General features: G+C 33.1%; 1 protein-coding gene across 3 annotated transcripts; it reads left to right on the plus strand.

The window, feature by feature from the left end:
* Nucleotides 1-1,942: 1,942 nt before the first annotated feature.
* On the plus strand, nucleotides 1,943-20,862 carry LOC134686788 (uncharacterized). 3 transcript variants are annotated; one of them, XR_010101659.1, is made up of 6 exons: nucleotides 1,943-2,095; nucleotides 5,957-5,997; nucleotides 13,742-13,826; nucleotides 16,939-17,050; nucleotides 18,239-18,350; nucleotides 19,979-20,862. XR_010101659.1 is itself a non-coding variant. In XM_063546558.1 (5 exons), exons 1-5 carry the CDS (start codon nucleotides 2,011-2,013, stop codon nucleotides 20,022-20,024), a joined length of 369 nt encoding a protein of 122 aa, XP_063402628.1. In that variant the 5' UTR covers nucleotides 1,943-2,010; the 3' UTR covers nucleotides 20,025-20,862. The 3 variants fall into 3 exon arrangements, 2 of the variants coding, with proteins under 2 accessions (XP_063402628.1, XP_063402627.1); XM_063546558.1 differs by lacking the exon at nucleotides 18,239-18,350; XM_063546557.1 differs by lacking the exon at nucleotides 16,939-17,050.
* The last annotated feature ends 1,124 nt before the right edge of the window (nucleotides 20,863-21,986 follow it).

The raw sequence follows: 21,986 nt of genomic DNA on the forward strand, positions 1-21,986 counted from the left end.
TTACGAGAGACTATTAAAATACAAATAATACTTATTCATTTTATAAAATACTACAAATACAGTAGTTAACGATATAAAATACTGTTTCTCCTTGTTAAAATGTTATTGCAGGTTTTGGCAACAATATTACAAATATTGGTATTTTTAAACATATATATAAATTTTTCTTCATCAGACAAGTTTAAAAACATATCATTATGACACAATATATCAACAAAAAGAGCATGTCTTAGATCTTCATACAAGGGACAATTTAAAAGTACATGTTTTTCATCCTCTAAAATATTGCAGTTAAAACAGACTCTTTCGTCTAGATTTTTTCTTTCATATCGACCAGTTTCAATTTTTAATGGTGCTACACCACATCTAAACTTTGAAAAAGCACTACGATGGCGCTGTGGCATTTTTTGTAGCAAATATTGCTCAGTGTTATAAGTATGTTTAAAAAGTTTATATGTTCTCAATTTACAACCGGTACTATATGAAAAAATTCTGGTACACCAGTCTTTTTTATATTTATCAAACATTTTCTCTTCTAATTGAGATATACTATAACTATCAAGAAAATGTTCATTTATTTTACAATATCTTTCAAAATCAAATGATTTCAACATCTCAATAACTTTGTAGCACCAATTCTTTAATTTACAACTACCTTTCATCACTGACCATTTAAAAACTTTATAATTAATTCTATTATTGTCCATTTTTGTACATTTGGACCAGTGTCTAAAAATATTTGTCCACTGTTTAACACATGGTGGTTTCCAGCCCATGTCACCTGACACAGCATCGTTTGGGGTATATTTACCCACACCCATGTAGAAACGCGTGGCACGATTCTGTACTGCAGTGATGCATGAGAAATCTCTCGTGCCCCAAATTGACGAGCCATAATTTATGACTGACCAAACCATCGTATCAAATAGCTTTGTGTAGATATTGTGCTGAAAACCACCATGTGCTTTACATTTAACAATAAGTAAAACCTAATGCCCTACTTGCTGACCTGGCTACATAATATATCTTTTATATTGTAATGTATTACTGTTGACTTAATTACTTCTATCATTGTAATTGATTTATAATCTCATTATGGGCCCTGTAATTTGGAATATATTCTTATTCTTATTATTCATGATATGGTGAAACTGAAAAGTCAAACACACCTTTGAAGACAAAATTAGTTTAAAGTTATTAGAACAGTATTTGTAATCCCATTTAAGAAAAAAGAAAAAAAAATGCAGTTTGAAATAGACCAACTTGACTTTTATCAATTTTAAATCAACATAATCATATAAAAAGAAAAATTAAGAAATAATTCATGGGGGCTTGAATATATCGTGATTTTACCACGGGTTGGCCCTTTATGACAAATATTTTACCCTGAGCGATAGCGAGGGGTAAAATATCGGCATAAAGGGACAACCCGTGGTAAAATCTAGATATATTCAAGCCCCCATGAATTATTTCGATTCTAATAGGACAAATACGGCAATTATTTTGGATCGAAGCGCTCTAGGTGATGGCATTATTTGCCGTTCCAATATATAAACGCACTATTAAATTGACGTAAAATAACGGAGCAAACTGAATAAATGATGATGCTTAAACTATTTATAATAACATATTTAGATAATTTTAGATTAATCTAATTATTATTGTACTTATATGTCTCATATGTATACAAAAACGGCTAATATAACTCATTTTAGCATCATTTGTTAACGTTTCCTTGTTGTGATGATTTTCCGTTTCACAAGCGTGTATTTTCCCGTAAATTGCTTATATTCTGACGTCATTGTTCTATGACGTCGAGTCGCTCATTCATTAAAAAACATATGACGTGGGGGTACAATGGGAACAGCCCATGAAATATATTCATATTTTACCACGGGTGTGTACTCAAAGCGTTTGAAGGACGTCATGTTAGAATATTGAATTAACACTTTAGTGCAAATTGTGAAGCAGAGTTGTTTCCCATGTAACAAGTCGAAGGGCAGAACAAATATGAGTGCAATATACAGGGGAATTATATCAGTAGCAGACAAATTTGTCCCAGCTAAACTTGCCCCTTTTTGGAATCACCCAGCTGGTATGAATGAGAAAAATGTCTAGCCTTTAAGACGCATGCACTTTTTTCTGTGAAGACTCAAAATTGGAAGGTCGACTTAGTATCAAACAATTAATAATTGAGACACACCAAATTATGTATTCTCTCAAAATACACAAAATGTACAAGTAACATTTTATTATTTTGTAGGTAAGGTAATCATTGTTCTGTATATAGCGACAGTGTGCATGTGCAAGATAAAGTTATACATTGTAGCGGTAGGCGCCAAATAATTGGATTAAATTAAAGTAGGGGGGTCGGAGGGGTCCTTATCCCGAAATCCTGGGCTTAAAAACATGAAATCCTTAGGTCCCTAATTTTAAAATTCAAATCCCGACATCCCGAACTTCAAAAAAAGAATTACCTGATCCTAAAAGGATCTATCTGAAATCCTGAGCTTAAACACCCAATTGCAGAGTCCCAATAAAGGTCTGCCCCCTCCCTGATACTCACTTTGTTTAAATCAGTTATCATCTTCTCTTGAATGTTGGAGTGTAATATTTCCTGGAACTTGAGTACATATGGACTTAATTAAACATGTTAAAACAGTATATTGTCACATCCAATTACATGTACATTTGTATAAGCCAGAAGGATTCTTTTTTAACAGTCTTGTATTGTTTCAGCTTTAATGGTTTTCTATTTATTTATATTCAGAAATTTCTTAATGATATTCCGTACAAGTTAACTGCATGACTGTGATTTGTAATTTAAACATTTTACTTTACGATTTTTTCTCAATCTATCAAAAAATTTACATCTTTGCTGAGCATGCTGAATTATTCATCCTGGAACAATATTTTCATTATACTGTTATCAGCCAATTGTGGTGTTTGGATGTATAAAATACTCATCCACACTTGCTATTTTAACTTGGAAGGAGAGTTGTTTCATTTGCACTACCACATCTTCCTATATCTAAATACTGGAATTCAATTTGTCTTTAAACATGTTAAAAGAAAAATCACTTTTCAACAGATTAAAGATTTTACCAAGTTTCAAGTCAGTTTTTTTCTCTCAGAAAGTCTCTATCTTATAAGCATAGATAGTAACTTATAACCTCAACTTCCAGTTTCAAGGGTAAAAAAAGTTGTGCTACTACCGTATTTGGGCATGTATAGTCCGCACTTTTTTTCATTAAATATGTAGTTTGTACAAGGGGTGCGGACTATACACAACTATAGACGATTTTCGAAATTTATTAAAAAAAAAAAAATTTTTTTTTTTTAAATTTCATTTTTTCTGCATTAACAATGTATATTGGAGACGTTTATTGTATATACAACATTTTATTCTTATTTTTTTATTCTTTTTTAACTTTTCTTTTCAAAATTGATTTTTTAACTTTTCTTTTCAAAATTGATTATTAAAAGTAAAGGTGTGACATCCTGCATAGGTAATCAAGAGAGGTAATTAAGGATTAAGTATGGGTGTGTAGCAATTAAATAATGATGTCAAGTTTTGACAGGTGTTAAATATTATAATCCCAGGCAATAAAACAACATGATAAAGGAAAAGATTATATAAGATTAAATAGTTTTAAAATTTTGATTACTGCTAATTAATTTAGATAAATGTTTGATCTCTTTTTTCTTTTGTTCCATAATATTCAAATTATTTCTGTTATATTATATATCAGCTTGGAAATACTTAGACAAATGTTGATTTTAAAATGAATCTTTTGATTAATAACTACTTATATAAAATTATTAAATATTAATTACCTGATGAAAAGTTCTACCATTTCAATTTTTTATGAAATAAATAAAACTTTATTATTTTTTTTTATAAAATACATGGAGAATTATAGGTCTCTTTCAATGTATTTTTACAGTGAACTAGACTTTTACAATAATTTTTTTTTTTTTTTTTTTTTTACAAAACTTTTTTTCTCGATTTTAAGGGGATGTAAAGGGGGTGCGGACTATACATAAATGCGTACTATACACGGCCGAATACGGTAAGCGTGCACACCTAGAGATTGTATATGTTACAGGCATTTTCCAAATTTAAGCATTTTGTAAAATGCCTGCAAGATTCAGTCTAATTTTTCTAGGCATTTTACAAAATGGTGTTAATTGTTTTAAAGAATGAAATGTTAAAATACAAAACAATTGAAAGCTTTGAACATCCGAGCAGTTTTATTTATGATTATCATAATTATTGAATTAAAAAAGAGTTTAAGAATGAATTTTACTGAATTATACCAAAAAACTCTACAATTATTTATCATTTCTCAAAATGTTTGGATGACTAAACTGTTACACAATATTTGTCCTGATATTTTATACAATGTAAAATCTGGTTTTAGCACTTCAACCTAAGTTTGAGAAACCTGAATCATAATATATTTTGCTGTTTCATTATCTTTACTGAAAAACCCTTAACTTTCGACATCATTGTGGTTCGCAATAAGCACACACGTCACACATGCATATCTTCTTTTTCATAGGTTCCAAAATTCAAAGTACATTATATTGAGATTAGTTTTACTTGTATCTTTTGGCTTTTAGCTTTTCACTGACTGAAGCAGATCTGCTCATGACAGGAGATGCTTCTTTTGCAGGAGAACTTGTCCTGTCAAAGCACTGTCATTTTTCTTTTGAATGCAGTTTTAAGGATTTTTTTTTGCAGTTTTGGTTATTATCTTTCATATTATCATACAGCCTATAGAGATAAACTGTAAACAGCATTAACGTTCAGAAAATTACAATCTACAAATAAGACAATATGACAAAAATTGTCAATAGAGCCCTTATGGAGTTGCAATTTATATTCAATTTAAAAAAAAAATGTTCTGTTTTACCCAAAAAAAAATCCACTTCAGTTACTGGACCACATAAATTTGAACTTAGCCAATATTTGCAATAGACTATCTTGATTGAAAAATGTATCCAATGACACTGCCAACCATATACTTACTTTAAAACTAAATACAGCTTTGTATGGAAAAACCCTTATTGTAGAGGGGAGTTTGTTTAGATGTGGATGTAAGAATTTAAAATTCTCATTTTTTCTGACGGGAAACTTTAAATATATTGCCATATTTTATTTAAATGCAACACTTTCCGCACATTTTTTATTTTTTTTATGGGTGATCTGCAGGTGAAATTTTCTATCCCTATCCAAAATACCTTCACTTAAAATTGCAAGCAGCAGTCTAAATTTCTGACCCTATCCGGGTAGAATCCCTACAGAAATATCCTATGCAAATTATAACCAAATTGTTCACGTCTTAAAAATGCATGACATAGATATAGGAAGATGTGGTGTGAGTGCCAATGAGTATATTTGCAACTGAAAGCAAAGAAATAGCAATCGGTCAATTTAAAAAAATCTTTTTGTCAACAAATGTTTCGCTTTACTGTCATGACTGTTTTGAATCTAGAATGTATAAAAAATCTATTGTGAATTTTGTTCTATTGACAGAACAATTTGTCCTGCCATTTTGACAAAAAATCATAAATTCACTACTGGTATCTGAATTAAAAAATAAAGTCAGTTCGTACTTTACGTAGTTTTAACTAAAACCTAAAAAGAATATATATCATATGACAAACAAACCTTCCCAGATGGGTTTTGAAAAATAAATAATTCTATTAGTTATTTTCATTGCAAGATATTGTGTTTTTATTCACTTTTGTCAATGATATCCTTCTTCTGCAAATTGCCTGAAACTGAACAGGAAATTTGTTGAATTTTGCTTCAAAATTTCAGTCATTTTACAAAATGCCTAAATTTAGAAAATGTCTGTAACATATATATTGTCATGATTGTAACGTAAAATATAAACATGATGAAAGATTACAGTACCATGCATAACCTTTTTTGTTGTTTTTTTAGGTCCCAAGACCATATTTTTCTGGGCTCCATCTTTTAAATGGGTAAGTTGACTGATCTAATAAGAAAACAAACACAGATAAAAATAACCAAGTAAACATTAAAACACAGCTAGAGCAAAACAGGTGTCTAGCATACACAGTTAATAATAGTTTCTTTGATGAGTTTAGTTATTCATGCTAAAACAACTTCAAACTTGTGTTTTAAAAAATATCTATAAAAATGGTGTTATTTAGAAATATATATGAAGTAATCTTTATCTTTTGAATTGTATGGTAAGATATTGCTGGTATTACAGACATTTCCTGCTCCCCTGGCTGAGAAATTTATTGATCTTTTGATGTATATTTTATAAGGTTTAGTTATTGCCGGTATTGCTGACATTGCCCCCCTGCTGAGAGACTTAGTGTATATTTTGATGTATATTTTGTAGGGTTTAGTTATTGCTGGTATTACGGAAACTCCTGCTCACCCAGCTGAGAACTTTATCTATCTTTTGATGTATATTTTGTAGGGTTTAGTTATTGCTGGTATTACAGACAACTCCTGCTCCCCCAGCTGAGAACTTTATCTATCTTTTGATGTATATTTTGTAGGGTTTAGTTATTGCTGGTATTGCTGACATTGCCCGACCTGCTGAGAGACTAAGTGTATATTTTGATGTATATTTTGTAGGGTTTAGTTTTTGCCAGTATTGCTGACATTGCCTGCCCTGCTGAGAGACTTAGTGTATATTTTGATGTATATATTGTAGGGTTTAGTTATTGCCAGTATTGCTGACATTGCCCTCCCTACTGAGAGACTTAGTGTATATTTTGATGTATATATTGTAGGGTTTAGTTATTGCCAGTATTGCTGACATTGCCCTCCCTGCTGAGAGACTTAGTGTATATTTTGATGTATATATTGTAGGGTTTAGTTATTGCCAGTATTGCTGACATTGCCCTCCCTACTGAGAGACTTAGTGTATATTTTGATGTATATATTGTAGGGTTTAGTTATTGCCAGTATTGCTGACATTGCCCTCCCTACTGAGAGACTTAGTGTATATTTTGATGTATATATTGTAGGGTTTAGTTATTGCCAGTATTGCTGACATTGCCCTCCCTACTGAGAGACTTAGTGTATATTTTGATGTATATATTGTAGGGTTTAGTTATTGCCAGTATTGCTGACATTGCCCTCCCTACTGAGAGACTTAGTGTATATTTTGATGTATATATTGTAGGGTTTAGTTATTGCAGGTATTGCAGACATTCCCTGCCCTACTGAGAGACTTAGTGTATATTTTGATGTATATTTTGTAGGGTTTAGTTATTGCCAGTATTGCTGACATTGCCCTCCCTGCTGAGAGACTTAGTGTATATTTTGATGTATATATTGTAGGGTTTAGTTATTGCCAGTATTGCTGACATTGCCCTCCCTCCTGAGAGACTTAGTGTATATTTTGATGTATATTTTGTAGGGTTTAGTTATTGCCAGTATTGCTGACATTGCCCTCCCTCCTGAGAGACTTGGTGTATGTTTTGATGTATATTTTGTAGGGTTTAGTTATTGCCGGTATTGCTGACATTGCCTGCCCTGCTGAGAGACTTAGTGTATATTTTGATGTATATTTTGTAGGGTTTAGTTATTGCCGGTATTGCTGACACTACCCTCCCTGCTGAGAGACTAAGTGTATATTTTGATGTATATTTTGTAGGGTTTAGTTATTGCCAGTATTGCAGACATTGCCCTCCCTGCTGAGAGACTAAGTGTATATTTTGATGTATATATTGTAGGGTTTAGTTATTGCCAGTATTGCTGACATTGCCCTCCCTGCTGAGAGACTTAGTGTATATTTTGATGTATATATTGTAGGGTTTAGTTATTGCCAGTATTGCTGACACTGCCTGCCCTGCTGAGAGACTAAGTGTATATTTTGATGTATATATTGTAGGGTTTAGTTATTGCCAGTATTGCTGACATTGCCAGCCTGCTGAGAGACTTAGTGTATATTTTGATGTATATATTGTAGGGTTTAGTTATTGCAGGTATTGCAGACATTCCCTGCCCTACTGAGAGACTTAGTGTATATTTTGATGTATATTTTGTAGGGTTTAGTTATTGCCAGTATTGCTGACATTGCCCTCCCTGCTGAGAGACTTAGTGTATATTTTGATGTATATTTTGTAAGGTTTAGTTATTGCCGGTATTGCTGACATTACCCTCCCTACTGAGAGACTTAGTGTATATTTTGATGTATATATTGTAGGGTTTAGTTATTGCAGGTATTGCTGACATTCCCTGCCCTACTGAGAGACTTAGTGTATATTTTGATGTATATTTTGTAGGTTTTAGTTATTGCCAGTATTGCTGACACTACCCTCCCTGCTGAGAGACTAAGTGTATATTTTGATGTATATTTTGTAGGGTTTAGTTATTGCCCGTATTGCTGACATTGCCTGCCCTGCTGAGAGACTTAGTGTATAGATTGATGTATATTTTGTAGGGTTTAGTTATTGCCCGTATTGCTGACATTGCCTGCCCTGCTGAGAGACTTAGTGTATATTTTGATGTATATATTGTAGGGTTTAGTTATTGCCAGTATTGCTGACATTGCCCGCCCCCTGCTGAGAGACCTAGTGTATATTTTGATGTATATTTTGTAGGGTTTAGTTATTGCCAGTATTGCTGACATTGCCTGCCCTGCTGAGAGACTTAGTGTATAGATTGATGTATATTTTGTAGGGTTTAGTTATTGCCAGTATTGCTGACATTGCCCTCCCTACTGAGAGACTTAGTGTATATTTTGATGTATATATTGTAGGGTTTAGTTATTGCAGGTATTGCAGACATTCCCTGCCCTACTGAGAGACTTAGTGTATATTTTGATGTATATTTTGTAGGGTTTAGTTATTGCCAGTATTGCTGACACTACCCTCCCTGCTGAGAGACTAAGTGTATATTTTGATGTATATTTTGTAGGGTTTAGTTATTGCCCGTATTGCTGACATTGCCTGCCCTGCTGAGAGACTTAGTGTATAGATTGATGTATATTTTGTAGGGTTTAGTTATTGCCCGTATTGCTGACATTGCCTGCCCTGCTGAGAGACTTAGTGTATATTTTGATGTATATATATTGTAGGGTTTAGTTATTGCCAGTATTGCTGACATTGCCCGCCCCCTGCTGAGAGACCTAGTGTATATTTTGATGTATATTTTGTAGGGTTTAGTTATTGCCAGTATTGCTGACATTGCCTGCCCTGCTGAGAGACTTAGTGTATAGATTGATGTATATTTTGTAGGGTTTAGTTATTGCCAGTATTGCTGACATTGCCCTCCCTACTGAGAGACTTAGTGTATATTTTGATGTATATATTGTAGGGTTTAGTTATTGCCAGTATTGCTGACATTGCCCGCCTGCTGAGAAACTTAGTGTATATTTTGATGTATATATTGTAGGGTTTAGTTATTGCCAGTATTGCAGACATTGCCCTCCCTGCTGTGAGACTTAGTGTATAGATTGATGTATATTTTGTAGGGTTTAGTAATTGCCAGTATTGCTGACATTGCCCTCCCTACTGAGAGACTTAGTGTATATTTTGATGTATATATTGTAGGGTTTAGTTATTGCCAGTATTGCTGACATTGCCCGCCTGCTGAGAAACTTAGTGTATATTTTGATGTATATATTGTAGGGTTTAGTTATTGCAGGTATTGCATACATTCCCTGCCCTACTGAGAGACTTAGTGTATATTTTGATGTATATTTTGTAGGGTTTAGTTATTGCCAGTATTGCTGACACTACCCTCCCTGCTGAGAGACTAAGTGTATATTTTGATGTATATTTTGTAGGGTTTAGTTATTGCCCGTATTGCTGACATTGCCTGCCCTGCTGAGAGACTTAGTGTATATTTTGATGTATATTTTGTAGGGTTTAGTTATTGCAGGTATTGCAGACATTCCCTGCCCTACTGAGAGACTTAGTGTATATTTTGATGTATATTTTGTAAGGTTTAGTTATTGCCAGTATTGCTGACATTGCCTGCCCTGCTGAGAGACTTAGTGTATATTTTGATGTATATTTTGTAGGGTATAGTTATTGCAGGTATTGCAGACATTCCCTGCCCTACTGAGAGACTTAGTGTATATTTTGATGTATATTTTGTAGGGTTTAGTTATTGCCAGTATTGCTGACATTGCCCTCCCTGCTGAGAGACTTAGTGTATATTTTGATGTATATATTGTAAGGTTTAGTTATTGCCGGTATTGCTGACATTACCCTCCCTGCTGAGAGACTTAGTGTATATTTTGATGTATATTTTGTAGGGTTTAGTTATTGTAGATATTGCTAACATTGCCCTCCCTGCTGAGAGACTAAGTGTATATTTTGATGTATATTTTGTAAGGTTTAGTTATTGCCAGTATTGCTGACATTGCCTGCCCTGCTGAGAGACTTAGTGTATATTTTGATGTATATTTTGTAGGGTATAGTTATTGCAGGTATTGCAGACATTCCCTGCCCTACTGAGAGACTTAGTGTATATTTTGATGTATATTTTGTAGGGTTTAGTTATTGCCAGTATTGCTGACATTGCCCTCCCTGCTGAGAGACTTAGTGTATATTTTGATGTATATATTGTAAGGTTTAGTTATTGCCGGTATTGCTGACATTACCCTCCCTGCTGAGAGACTTAGTGTATATTTTGATGTATATTTTGTAGGGTTTAGTTATTGTAGATATTGCTAACATTGCCCTCCCTGCTGAGAGACTTAGTGTATATTTTGATGTATATTTTGTAAGGTTTAGTTATTGCCCGTATTGCTGACATTGCCTGCCCTGCTGAGAGACTTAGTGTATATTTTGATGTATATTTTGTAGGGTATAGTTATTGCAGGTATTGCAGACATTCCCTGCCCTACTGAGAGACTTAGTGTATATTTTGATGTATATATTGTAGGGTTTAGTTATTGCCAGTATTGCTGACATTGCCCTCCCTGCTGAGAGACTTAGTGTATATTTTGATGTATATATTGTAGGGTTAAGTTATTGCCAGTATTGCTGACACTACCCTCCCTGCTGAGAGACTAAGTGTATATTTTGATGTATATTTTGTAGGGTTTAGTTATTGCCAGTATTGCAGACATTGCCCTCCCTGCTGAGAGACTTAGTGTATATTTTGATGTATATATTGTAGGGTTTAGTTATTGCTAGTATTGCAGACATTGCCCTCCCTGCTGAGAGACTAAGTGTATATTTTGATGTATATATTGTAGGGTTTAATTATTGCCAGTATTGCTGACATTGCCCTCCCTGCTGAGAGACTTAGTGTATATTTTGATGTATATATTGTAGGGTTTAGTTATTGCCAGTATTGCAGACATTGCCCTCCCTGCTGAGAGACTAAGTGTATATTTTGATGTATATATTGTAAGGTTTAGTTATTGCCGGTATTGCTGACATTGCCTGCCCTACTGAGAGACTAAGTGTATATTTTGATGTATATATTGTAGGGTTTAGTTATTGCCAGTATTGCTGACATTGCCCTCCCTGCTGAGAGACTTAGTGTATATTTTGATGTATATATTGTAGGGTTTAGTTATTGCCAGTATTGCAGACATTGCCCTCCCTGCTGTGAGACTAAGTGTATATTTTGATGTATATATTGTAAGGTTTAGTTATTGCCGGTATTGCTGACATTGCCTGCCCTACTGAGAGACTAAGTGTATATTTTGATGTATATATTGTAGGGTTTAGTTATTGCCAGTATTGCTGACATTGCCCTCCCTGCTGAGAGACTTAGTGTATATTTTGATGTATATTTTGTAGGGTTTAGTTATTGCCAGTATTGCTGACATTGCCCTCCCTGCTGAGAGACTTAGTGTATATTTTGATGTATATATTGTAGGGTTTAGTTATTGCCAGTATTGCTGACATTGCCCTCCCTGCTGAGAGACTTAGTGTATATTTTGATGTATATATTGTAGGGTTTAGTTATTGCCAGTATTGCTGACATTGCCCTCCCTGCTGAGAGACTTAGTGTATATTTTGATGTATATTTTGTAAGGTTTAGTTATTGCCGGTATTGCTGACATTGCCCTCCCTGCTGAGAGACTTAGTGTATATTTTGATGTATATATTGTAGGGTTTAGTTATTGCCAGTATTGCTGACATTGCCCGCCCCCTGCTGAGAGACCTAGTGTATATTTTGATGTATATTTTGTAGGGTTTAGTTATTGCCCATATTGCTGACATTGCCTGCCCTGCTGAGAGACTTAGTGTATATTTTGATGTTTATTTTGTAGGGTTTTGTTATTGCCCGTATTACTGACATTGCCCGCCTGCTGAGAGACTTAGTGTATATTTTGATGTATATATTGTAGGGTTTAGTTATTGCCAGTATTGCAGACATTGCCCTCCCTGCTGTGAGACTAAGTGTATATTTTGATGTATATATTGTAAGGTTTAGTTATTGCCGGTATTGCTGACATTGCCTGCCCTACTGAGAGACTAAGTGTATATTTTGATGTATATAATGTAGGGTTTAGTTATTGCCAGTATTGCTGACATTGCCCTCCCTGCTGAGAGACTTAGTGTATATTTTGATGTATATTTTGTAGGGTTTAGTTATTGCCAGTATTGCTGACATTGCCCTCCCTGCTGAGAGACTTAGTGTATATTTTGATGTATATATTGTAGGGTTTTGTTATTGCCAGTATTGCTGACATTGCCCTCCCTGCTGAGAGACTTAGTGTATATTTTGATGTATATATTGTAGGGTTTAGTTATTGCCAGTATTGCTGACATTGCCCTCCCTGCTGAGAGACTTAGTGTATATTTTGATGTATATTTTGTAAGGTTTAGTTATTGCCGGTATTGCTGACATTGCCCTCCCTGCTGAGAGACTTAGTGTATATTTTGATGTATATATTGTAGGGTTTAGTTATTGCCAGTATTGCTGACATTGCCCGCCCCCTGCTGAGAGACCTAGTGTATATTTTGATGTATATTTTGTAGGGTTTAGTTATTGCCCGTATTGCTGACATTGCCTGCCCTGCTGAGAGACTTAGTGTATATTTTGATGTTTATTTTGTAGGGTTTTGTTATTGCCCGTATTACTGACATTGCCCGCCTGCTGAGAGACTTAGTGTATATTTTGATGTATATATTGTAAGGTTTAGTTATTGCCGGTATTGCTGACATTGCCCTCCCTGCTGAGAGTCTTAGTGTATATTTTGATGTATATATTGTAGGGTTTAGTTATTGCCAGTATTGCTGACATTGCCCTCCCTGCTGAGATACTTAGTGTATATTTTGATGTATATATTGTAGGGTTTAGTTATTGCCAGTATTGCTGACATTGCCCGCCCCCTGCTGAGAGACCTAGTGTATATTTTGATGTATATTTTGTAGGGTTTAGTTATTGCCCGTATTGCTGACATTGGCCGCCCTGCTGAGAGACTTAGTGGTTATTTTGATGTGTATATTGTAGGGTTTTGTTATTGCCCGTATTACTGACATTGCCCGCCTGCTGAGAGACTTAGTGTATATTTTGATGTGTATTTTGTAGGGTTTAGTTATTGCCCGTATTACTGACATTGCACGCCTGCTGAGAAACTTAGTGTATCTTTTGATGTATATTTTGTAGGGTTTAGTTATTGCCGGTATTGCTGACATTGCCTGCCTGCCTAGAGACTTAGTGTATGTTTTAATGTATATTTTATAGGTTTTAGTTATTGCCAGTATTGCTGACATTGCAGCTCTGCTGAAAGACCTAGTGTATATTTTGATGTATATTTTGTAGGGTTTAGTTATTGCCGGTATTGCAGACATTGCCCGCCCTGCTGAGAAACTTAGTCCACCACAGTCAACAGCCTTAGCAGCAACAGGTAAAAGAACATTTGAGGTTAACACTCACTGTTGGTAAAGTGTAGATTCCATCATTTTATAAAGAGCCTGTGCGGGTGAACTTGACTCCAATCTTAATTGACTTAAATTGCCAGTTCTCCTTTCAATGTTGGTGGTTTTCTCTGGGCACTCTGGCTTCCTACACAAATAAAAACTGGCCTCCATGAAGTAGCCAAAAAGGGCGTTCAAAGGTGGCATTAAAACACCAACACTTAATAAATCAATCAACTATATGTAGATATCAGTATATTTTTTTAAGACCGTCAATAGTTTTAAAGTACATTAAGGAAAATGGGGGAAAAGAATAAATTGACAAAGAAGATAAATGTTGACAAATTCCAAGAAAATGGGGTATAAATGTTTTTTGTTATTGGTAATCTATGCTCAATTTATGGGATTTTGATAATTTTTTAGCACAATGTGGCCTTGTGGATGCTCCTGTTCTGAAACTTTCCCAAAAGCTGTTGTGCTGGGTAGAATTATTTATCTGCTAATTAAGTTGACATGACTATTGATATAAGAATATGATCAATTTTGACAGTTTTATTTGAATTTTACCTTTTTTTGTCCTTCTGATTAAAGTGGAACTTAACACTACAGGGAGATAACTCTGTAAGCATCAGCTAAACGTTTAATCACATTCTTTTGTTAAAGCAGTAATAAGCTTCTCAAAGATCAAAATTAAAGTTTGTCAAACTGCTATATACATCACTGAAGAGACATTTATTGTCGAAATCCGGATATGGTGTACTAAAGAAATATTGACACCGAATGTTTGTGGCACAACATCCTGTCCACAAGTTAACATTTTTTTTTCTGTGACGTATTAAATTTATATTAGGATCCATTTTGTTATCTTGTGATCAATTTTATTTGGCAATCGCCAATGGCAGTCAGCAGGGTTAAAGAACATCAGTTGTTCGACCTGTTACTCAAATGCGTTTTGTTTAAATATACTTTTTCACTCTTTTGGTCTTTTGGAAAATGTTGTTTGTGCTGTTTTTAGACCCTTCTACAACGAAATTTGTTTGACATGCACACGTATAAAAACTGCGGTTTTTATCCAACGCAGTCATAGGTTTGAACGTAGTTTTCAATTTAGACTCGTTTATATTTTTTGTTTGGGCATGTATCATATTTTCCCTCCGGTTTATATGATCTGTTCATCCTATATATTGACTCTTAAAATTCAAGAGTTAATCTAAAAATGAGGGTACTTTTTATATGGCCTTCCAAATACCGTTTCGATCCCTAACATCACTGAAGAGACATTTATTGTCGAAATCCGGATATGGTGTACTAAAGAAATATTGACACCGAATGTTTGTGGCACAACAGCCTGTCCACAAGTTAACATTTTTTTTTTTCTGTGACATATTAAATTTATATTAGGATCCATTTTGTTACATCTTGTGATCAAATTTATTTGGCAATCGCCAATGGCAGTCAGCAGGGTTAAAGAACATCAGTTGTTCGACCTGTTAGTCAAATGCGTTTTGTTTAAATATACTTTTTCACTCTTTTGGTCTTTTGGAAAATGTTGTTTGTGCTGTTTTTAGACCCTTCTACAACGGAATTTGTTTGACATGCACACGTATAAAAACTGCGGTTTTTATCCAACGCAGTCATAGGTTTGAACTTAGGGTCAATTTAGACTCGTTCGTATGTATATATATATCGTCGCTGTTATGCAAAAACCTCGTATCTAAGGTTTTCATAATTTTACACCAGGCAATAAAAACTGATTTTTTTTTATCGATTATTTAGAATTAAATATTTATGTTCCAATGTATGCAAAAATATCGTATCTTCTAACCAATCAATTACCAAGGCGAGCAAAAATTTCTGCACCTATATTGTATTTTCAAAGCTTTTCATTATTTCTAAGCTATACATAATATATTAGACAAAAAATTGACAAAACTGTACCTGTTATAATCTCAGCTGCTAGTGCCATCTTTTTTTTCTTTTGAGATATGATATTTTCGCACAACAAAATGTCTCACCAATCCGACTACACTTTTTTCGTCACTTGTCAGAATTCGGGTTAATGATTGGTTAGAAGATCAGATATTTTCGCATTCAGTGGAACATACATATTTAATTCTTAATAATCGATAAAAAGATTTCCGCAAAAAATTGAGATACGAGGTTTTTGCATAACAGCGACGATATATACATATCCAATGAAATTTTTCTGATTAAGTGTGTGGTTGAAGTTTTTTTTCTCACTTTTATATTTTTGTGAAAGAGTCAAAGTAAACTTGTTAAATTTTATGAAAATTAAACGAAACAAATTGAAATAAATTTGAGTAATGGTGTTGGTTACCACCATAATAATCCTTTGCACACACTATTTAAAGCTGAAAACTTTATACTTGGAAGGATTGCTTATCTGTGTGTGATGTAAGTTCAGAATACATTACTGCCATTTAGATTTGACCAATTTTGGCATGAGTTATGGAACTTTGTTCATTTTGTTGCTTTTTGAGACTTTTTGCCTGAAAGGTTTAATAATTAAAAGTATTATTTTTTTAAAATTTATTACAATATATCTAAATGATACCTTGTGGTGCTACTCTTTTAAACCATAGATGAAAATGTTAAGCTTTCATTCTTTGTGAGATTTATGATTATCATATGAAGTTGACTGGTGTATGTTGATTGGACAATTTTTGTGGAGTAATATTAGGACTTTGACCATTTTTGTAGGTTATATTTTTAAAGAAGGGAGAATATATTTGTAGTTTGGTTATGGACATTAATGATTATTCTTTAAAATGACTGCACTTTGTGTTTAACCCTGCTAGCATGAACAATATTTTTATCAAAGGTTTTCTTTAAGCAAGATGGTCATTGATAATTCTTCTGTATATATGGTATAAAACCCTGGCTGTTTTGAACAATATTTTTATTGAAGGTTTTATATGGGCAAGATGGTCATTGATAATACTTCTGTATATATGGTATAAACCCTGGCTGTTTTGAACAATATTTTTATTAAAGGTTTTATATGTGCAAGATGGTCTTTGATAATTCTTCTGTATATATGGTATAAAACCCTGGCTGTTTTGAACAATATTTTTATTAAAGGTTTTATATGGGCAAGATGGTCATTGATAATACTTCCACGAATATGGCCATACTTTGTGTGTAACATATTTGTTGGGTGTACAGGACTGTTTCAGATGGGCAGAATTTTCAAGTAAGTCTTGTACATTGATGAATCTTTTGCCTTGTTGCAGGAGCACCACATAAATAACCAGATACCATTAATCTTATCTAATCCAAACAGCTCAGCTTGACAAATAAAACATAGAAATAGGTATTATGTTCCTGTTTAAGTTACTAGTACAGAATGTAAAGGATTATGGGTAATTTTTGGGGGTTCCTAAACTAAACTGAGGCTAATGTTATGGTTGATTATGTGATAAACTAAAAATTGTGAGCCAATCAAAGCATTTTGACAAACATTTTGAATAATTACCCATATTGCTTTAGATTGTGAAAAAAATGAATGATTCATAAATTTTTGTATTAGCTTAAGCACGTTTATAAGCATGTCTCTTATAATGCTTATATACCTGTATTTATAGTGCTTATTTTTGAGAACTCTTTTTTGCTGACTGAGCAATAATTTTATTGTTATTTAAGGTTTTATATGGGCACGATGGTGTTTGATTATTACACCAAGAATTTGGGCTCTCAGTCTGTGTAATGTATTTGTTGGTTGTACTGGATTCGTTCAGTTGTATAGAATTCATAAGTAAGTTTTTCAGGGCTATCTTACTATGCACTAGAACCACATATATATAACCAGACACAAAATTTGTCTAATCCAAATGACACTGTTTAATGTCATTCATCATTTGTTCATTAGATGATCTGCCTTTTGTTACTAAGTCTTAAGGGATTGAAATCAGGATAAGACACAAAAAAATGTCCAGCTGGCTCAAATATTTTTTGTAAGCCCTGTAGTCTAAAACTGCATTTTCTTTGCCATTTGCTTGTATATTTAATTAAAGCGACACAAAACAAACTTTATATTCATCTTATCTTTTTGAAAACTGTCTTAGTGTTAATGTTTCGTAAAAACAAATAAAGCCTTGCAAAATACCCCAAAAAAGGTGTAAAATAATGGATAAAATTTCATTCACAACTTGAAGAAGTAGACCAAACCAATTATATTTATTTTTTCACTCTCTCCTTTTTATTTTCAAACCCTCGTATTTCAACACCACTGACTCTGTTTTGGTAAGAATATTTTACAGTAATTATTTACAGGGACATCTTACAGCTTGTTGTTGGATTAGATAAGGTTTTAGATGCTAGTTATTTCAGAATGAAGAAGTGACCAGGATTTAATTCACCCTTTCCATTTTATTCCCTACAGGTATCGTTTGGGCCCGATACTCGACAGTTATTATACCTAAGAACTGGAATCTCTTCACAGTAAATATATTTGTAGGGGCGACAGGCCTCTATCAATTATCTAGAATTATCAAGTAAGTTTGGGAGCACACTGAATACAATCTGATAAGATACAGATCTATTATCCATGCATTGCTAACAAGGATCTGAAAATGCACAATTCTACTTTCTGTTTGAAAGACCTTTCGGAATTCTCTGGTTTTGTCCTAATGACAGACACCTTCAAATATTTGAAAGTAGGAATTTCATTGGCTAGTTGTTTATAATTACTTGAACAGTGTTTTCATATACTGGTAAGAGAAGTGGGAACCCAGGATCCTAGTGTTGTCAGAACCTTGTAAGCAAAGCATGGACAAAGGATCTTTATTTTAATCAGATTGCACTGAATATAGCATGTCCAAAGGAGTTTTTAAATTTATCTTTTTTTCAATATTTTCAATTTTATTTTGTGTATGCTGTATACATCTTTATGTAAAGGGTCAAGATAGAGTCCTCTTTTTACTGCATTTAACTAACAAAAGTTAGTTATTCTTAAGCAGAATACAAGAATTTTTTGTTATAAAGTTTAAATTCTGAATTTTATTTTAGGCTTTTAATAGTTTTATAAAAAATATAAAAATATTCTTAATTCATAAAAATCAGTCAATTTGTCAAAAAAAACACCAGCCTCAGCAGTCAAGTAGGAAATATGGCCCGTACTATAAACTAGAACTTAAGAAAAATATAGACAGTTATAAATTATTTACTTTTAATATAGAATTCAAACAAGTATATTGACCAACTTTCTGTCAGATCAATTTAGATTTACTTTTTGTTTTTGTTAAAGTAATTGATTTGAAGACTACTAGGATATGTTGTATACTATTTTGATTTGTTTTAGTTTTCAATATTTACAGATTGCTTATTTAAAAAGCTTGCACACCTTTAGCTTGCCGTAATAGGGAAATGGCTTTATGTTTTGCTACTAACAGATATTTTACTTCCAAAATTATGGATGCTAAATATGACCAATAGGGTTGGAGAGTTTACATTGTAAACATTTGGCATAGATTTAGATGAGTGATAGAGGCTTTTAATGCCACTAATTATAGGTTTTCAAGATCGTTTGTGTTCAGTGCAATCATTTCATTAGGAAGTTGTTAATTTTGAGATAAAACACTTTCATTTAATTTTGTGAGTACATCTTTTTTTTCTCTTTAAGATAATTATTAACGTTGTGTAATAAAACGCATGGATACCAATGATTTATTACATAACTGCCTTACAACCTATAGAGGTATTAGAAACTAACAAATTGTGTGTTGTATATATTGTATAGTGATTTCAACATAATCAAGTTTTCTTCCATGAATTAATCAGAATAATATAATAAAGCAAGTAATATACATTAAATTTACAGACATGTTATCAACATGAAACAATTTATCAAAATATTCAATCAGTAGAAGGTCTCCATTTTGTTCTTTAGGGGAAGGGTAATCATTGTTAAGTAATATGATCCTGTTTTTGTAAAGGAGTCTTTTAAACCATTTATTTTATCATTTTTCATCCATGGTTAAATGATTATTCAGGAAGAGACTGTGGTAAATGCGATATGAACATAATCCTTGCAAAAGAACTAGACAAAGATGCTGAACAGAATTTTTTATTTTTTTGTTATGATATTTTGATATTTTTACTAATTCTTGCACATATATTTCAGCCATAGAAGATCATTAGCAGCACAAGCAGCAAAAGTAGAAAAATGATGAACTGAAGATGTGATATCTAGTGTGATTTAGTGACAGTGTATGTGTGATAGAGAGAATGATCATTTTAACTGGATTATTTCCTTAAGCAAAGTGCGACAAGTTATCTCCCTTGTCAATGTCGCCATGTATTTCCTTCCTTTTGTTCAGAACAATGAGAGAAGAGATGAGCCTGACTGAGTTATTTCCCTTAGTAAAATTTAAATGAATTATCTCCCTTGTCAAATCTCTGAAATTTATCATTTTGGTCTTCAATTCAAATCATCTGTTTTCTTTTAAAAGTTCCCTGATTGATGTAACCTCTCACTCTTTTACAAATCATTATTTTCAAACTGACAAAACTTGTTTCAATTTCTACATTTAAGAGTAAAGCTGTACTTTGAATAACTATTTTAAGTTTATATGAAGGCTTTTTTTAGATGTGACTGTTTGTTTTTGTTTGTGTGCATGGTTTTTATGTTTCAAGACTGGAATAATATTTCCAATACACCAGATATTGCTGTTTACAAATGTCATAAAGTCTTTTTTAATTTTATTTGGTTTTATTGTTTCATCAGTTAATTGTACCAGATACTGTTGTGTTATACTGTGAAAGGTGACACCATTCTCTCTTAATATGAAATTCTGTCATAATAAAAATTGAATGATAAGTGTAATTATTGTATTTCCTGTTGACAGCAATATACGGTGTATAATTAAGATAATTTAAGACTAAGAGCTCAGAGTTTCAAATCAGCAAAACTGTTATATGTTATGTTTTATATTAATCAGTTTTTTTATATTGTATTGTTAAATACTGAATAAAAAAGACAGTTTCCTATTCTCTGTTGATAACTTAGTTTGATTTGTATAAAATGAAAAACATACTTATCTGTAAAGTTGCAAGACACACCAATTTATTGGTGTTACAGATACAAACATGGTCTCAAAATTTTCCTGTTTTAAGATGCTACCAACAGAATGTGTGATACACTATTAGAATATCCGTATTTAACTCCATTAATATTTTATTCTTATAAAACACATAATTTGGTAATACTTACGCAGTATATATAAAAGGGGGGAAAAAAGGGGGGGGGGGGGGGGGGGGGGGGGGTATATGTCAATGAGACAGCAACTCACTCATTAGTACAAACAAAAGACATCTAGAGGTCAACAAATAGTTTTCAGCAAACATCAATTTACTGGTAATTTGTCAGCTTTAATTCATCCTCTGACAGTAAAGATGATGATGGACAATACATTTGTTTTTAACATCCAATTGAAAATAAAATGCACATTCTGGATGGGACCATGTTAATGTGATATGAAGATGAACCCTGCTTTATACAAAAATCACACACCAAGCTTGATTTTTATAAGGCCGCAAAATTTTGGGATTGTATAATGATATGCTGTTGTCGTCGTCTGCGTTGTCTTCGTATGAAGACACATTGGTTTCCGGACAATAACTTTACTTTAAGTGAATGGATCTCTATGAAATCTTTTTAGAAGGTTCAATACCACAAAAGAAAGGTTGGGATTGATTTTGGGGATGATGGTCCCAACTGTTTAAAAAAAAAAGGGCCATAAACAAGCATTTTTCTAGTTTCAGGATTAAAACTTGTTATAAGTATTTAGATTGCTCTGAAATTGTACCACAATGTGAAATACCACAAGTAGAAGGTTGGGATATATTTTAGGGGTTACCGGTATGGGGCCAACAGATAAGAAATTAAGGGCCACAAACAGGCATTTTTCTAGTTTCTATTGTGTGTAAGTGTATGCATCTCTCTGACAATGTACCACAAGGTTCCATAAAACAAAGGAAGGCTGGGATTGAGTTTGGGTTTAATTGTTCCAAACATGTATGAATAAGGGGCCAAAAAAGGGCCAGAAATAAACATTTTTCTAGTTTCCAGACAATAACTTGTGTTTAAGTGTATAGATCTGAAATCGTACTACAAGGTTCCATCCTACAAA

Source organism: Mytilus trossulus, chromosome 10 (assembly GCF_036588685.1).
Source record: "Mytilus trossulus isolate FHL-02 chromosome 10, PNRI_Mtr1.1.1.hap1, whole genome shotgun sequence".
Lineage (NCBI taxonomy): Eukaryota > Metazoa > Mollusca > Bivalvia > Mytilida > Mytilidae > Mytilus > Mytilus trossulus.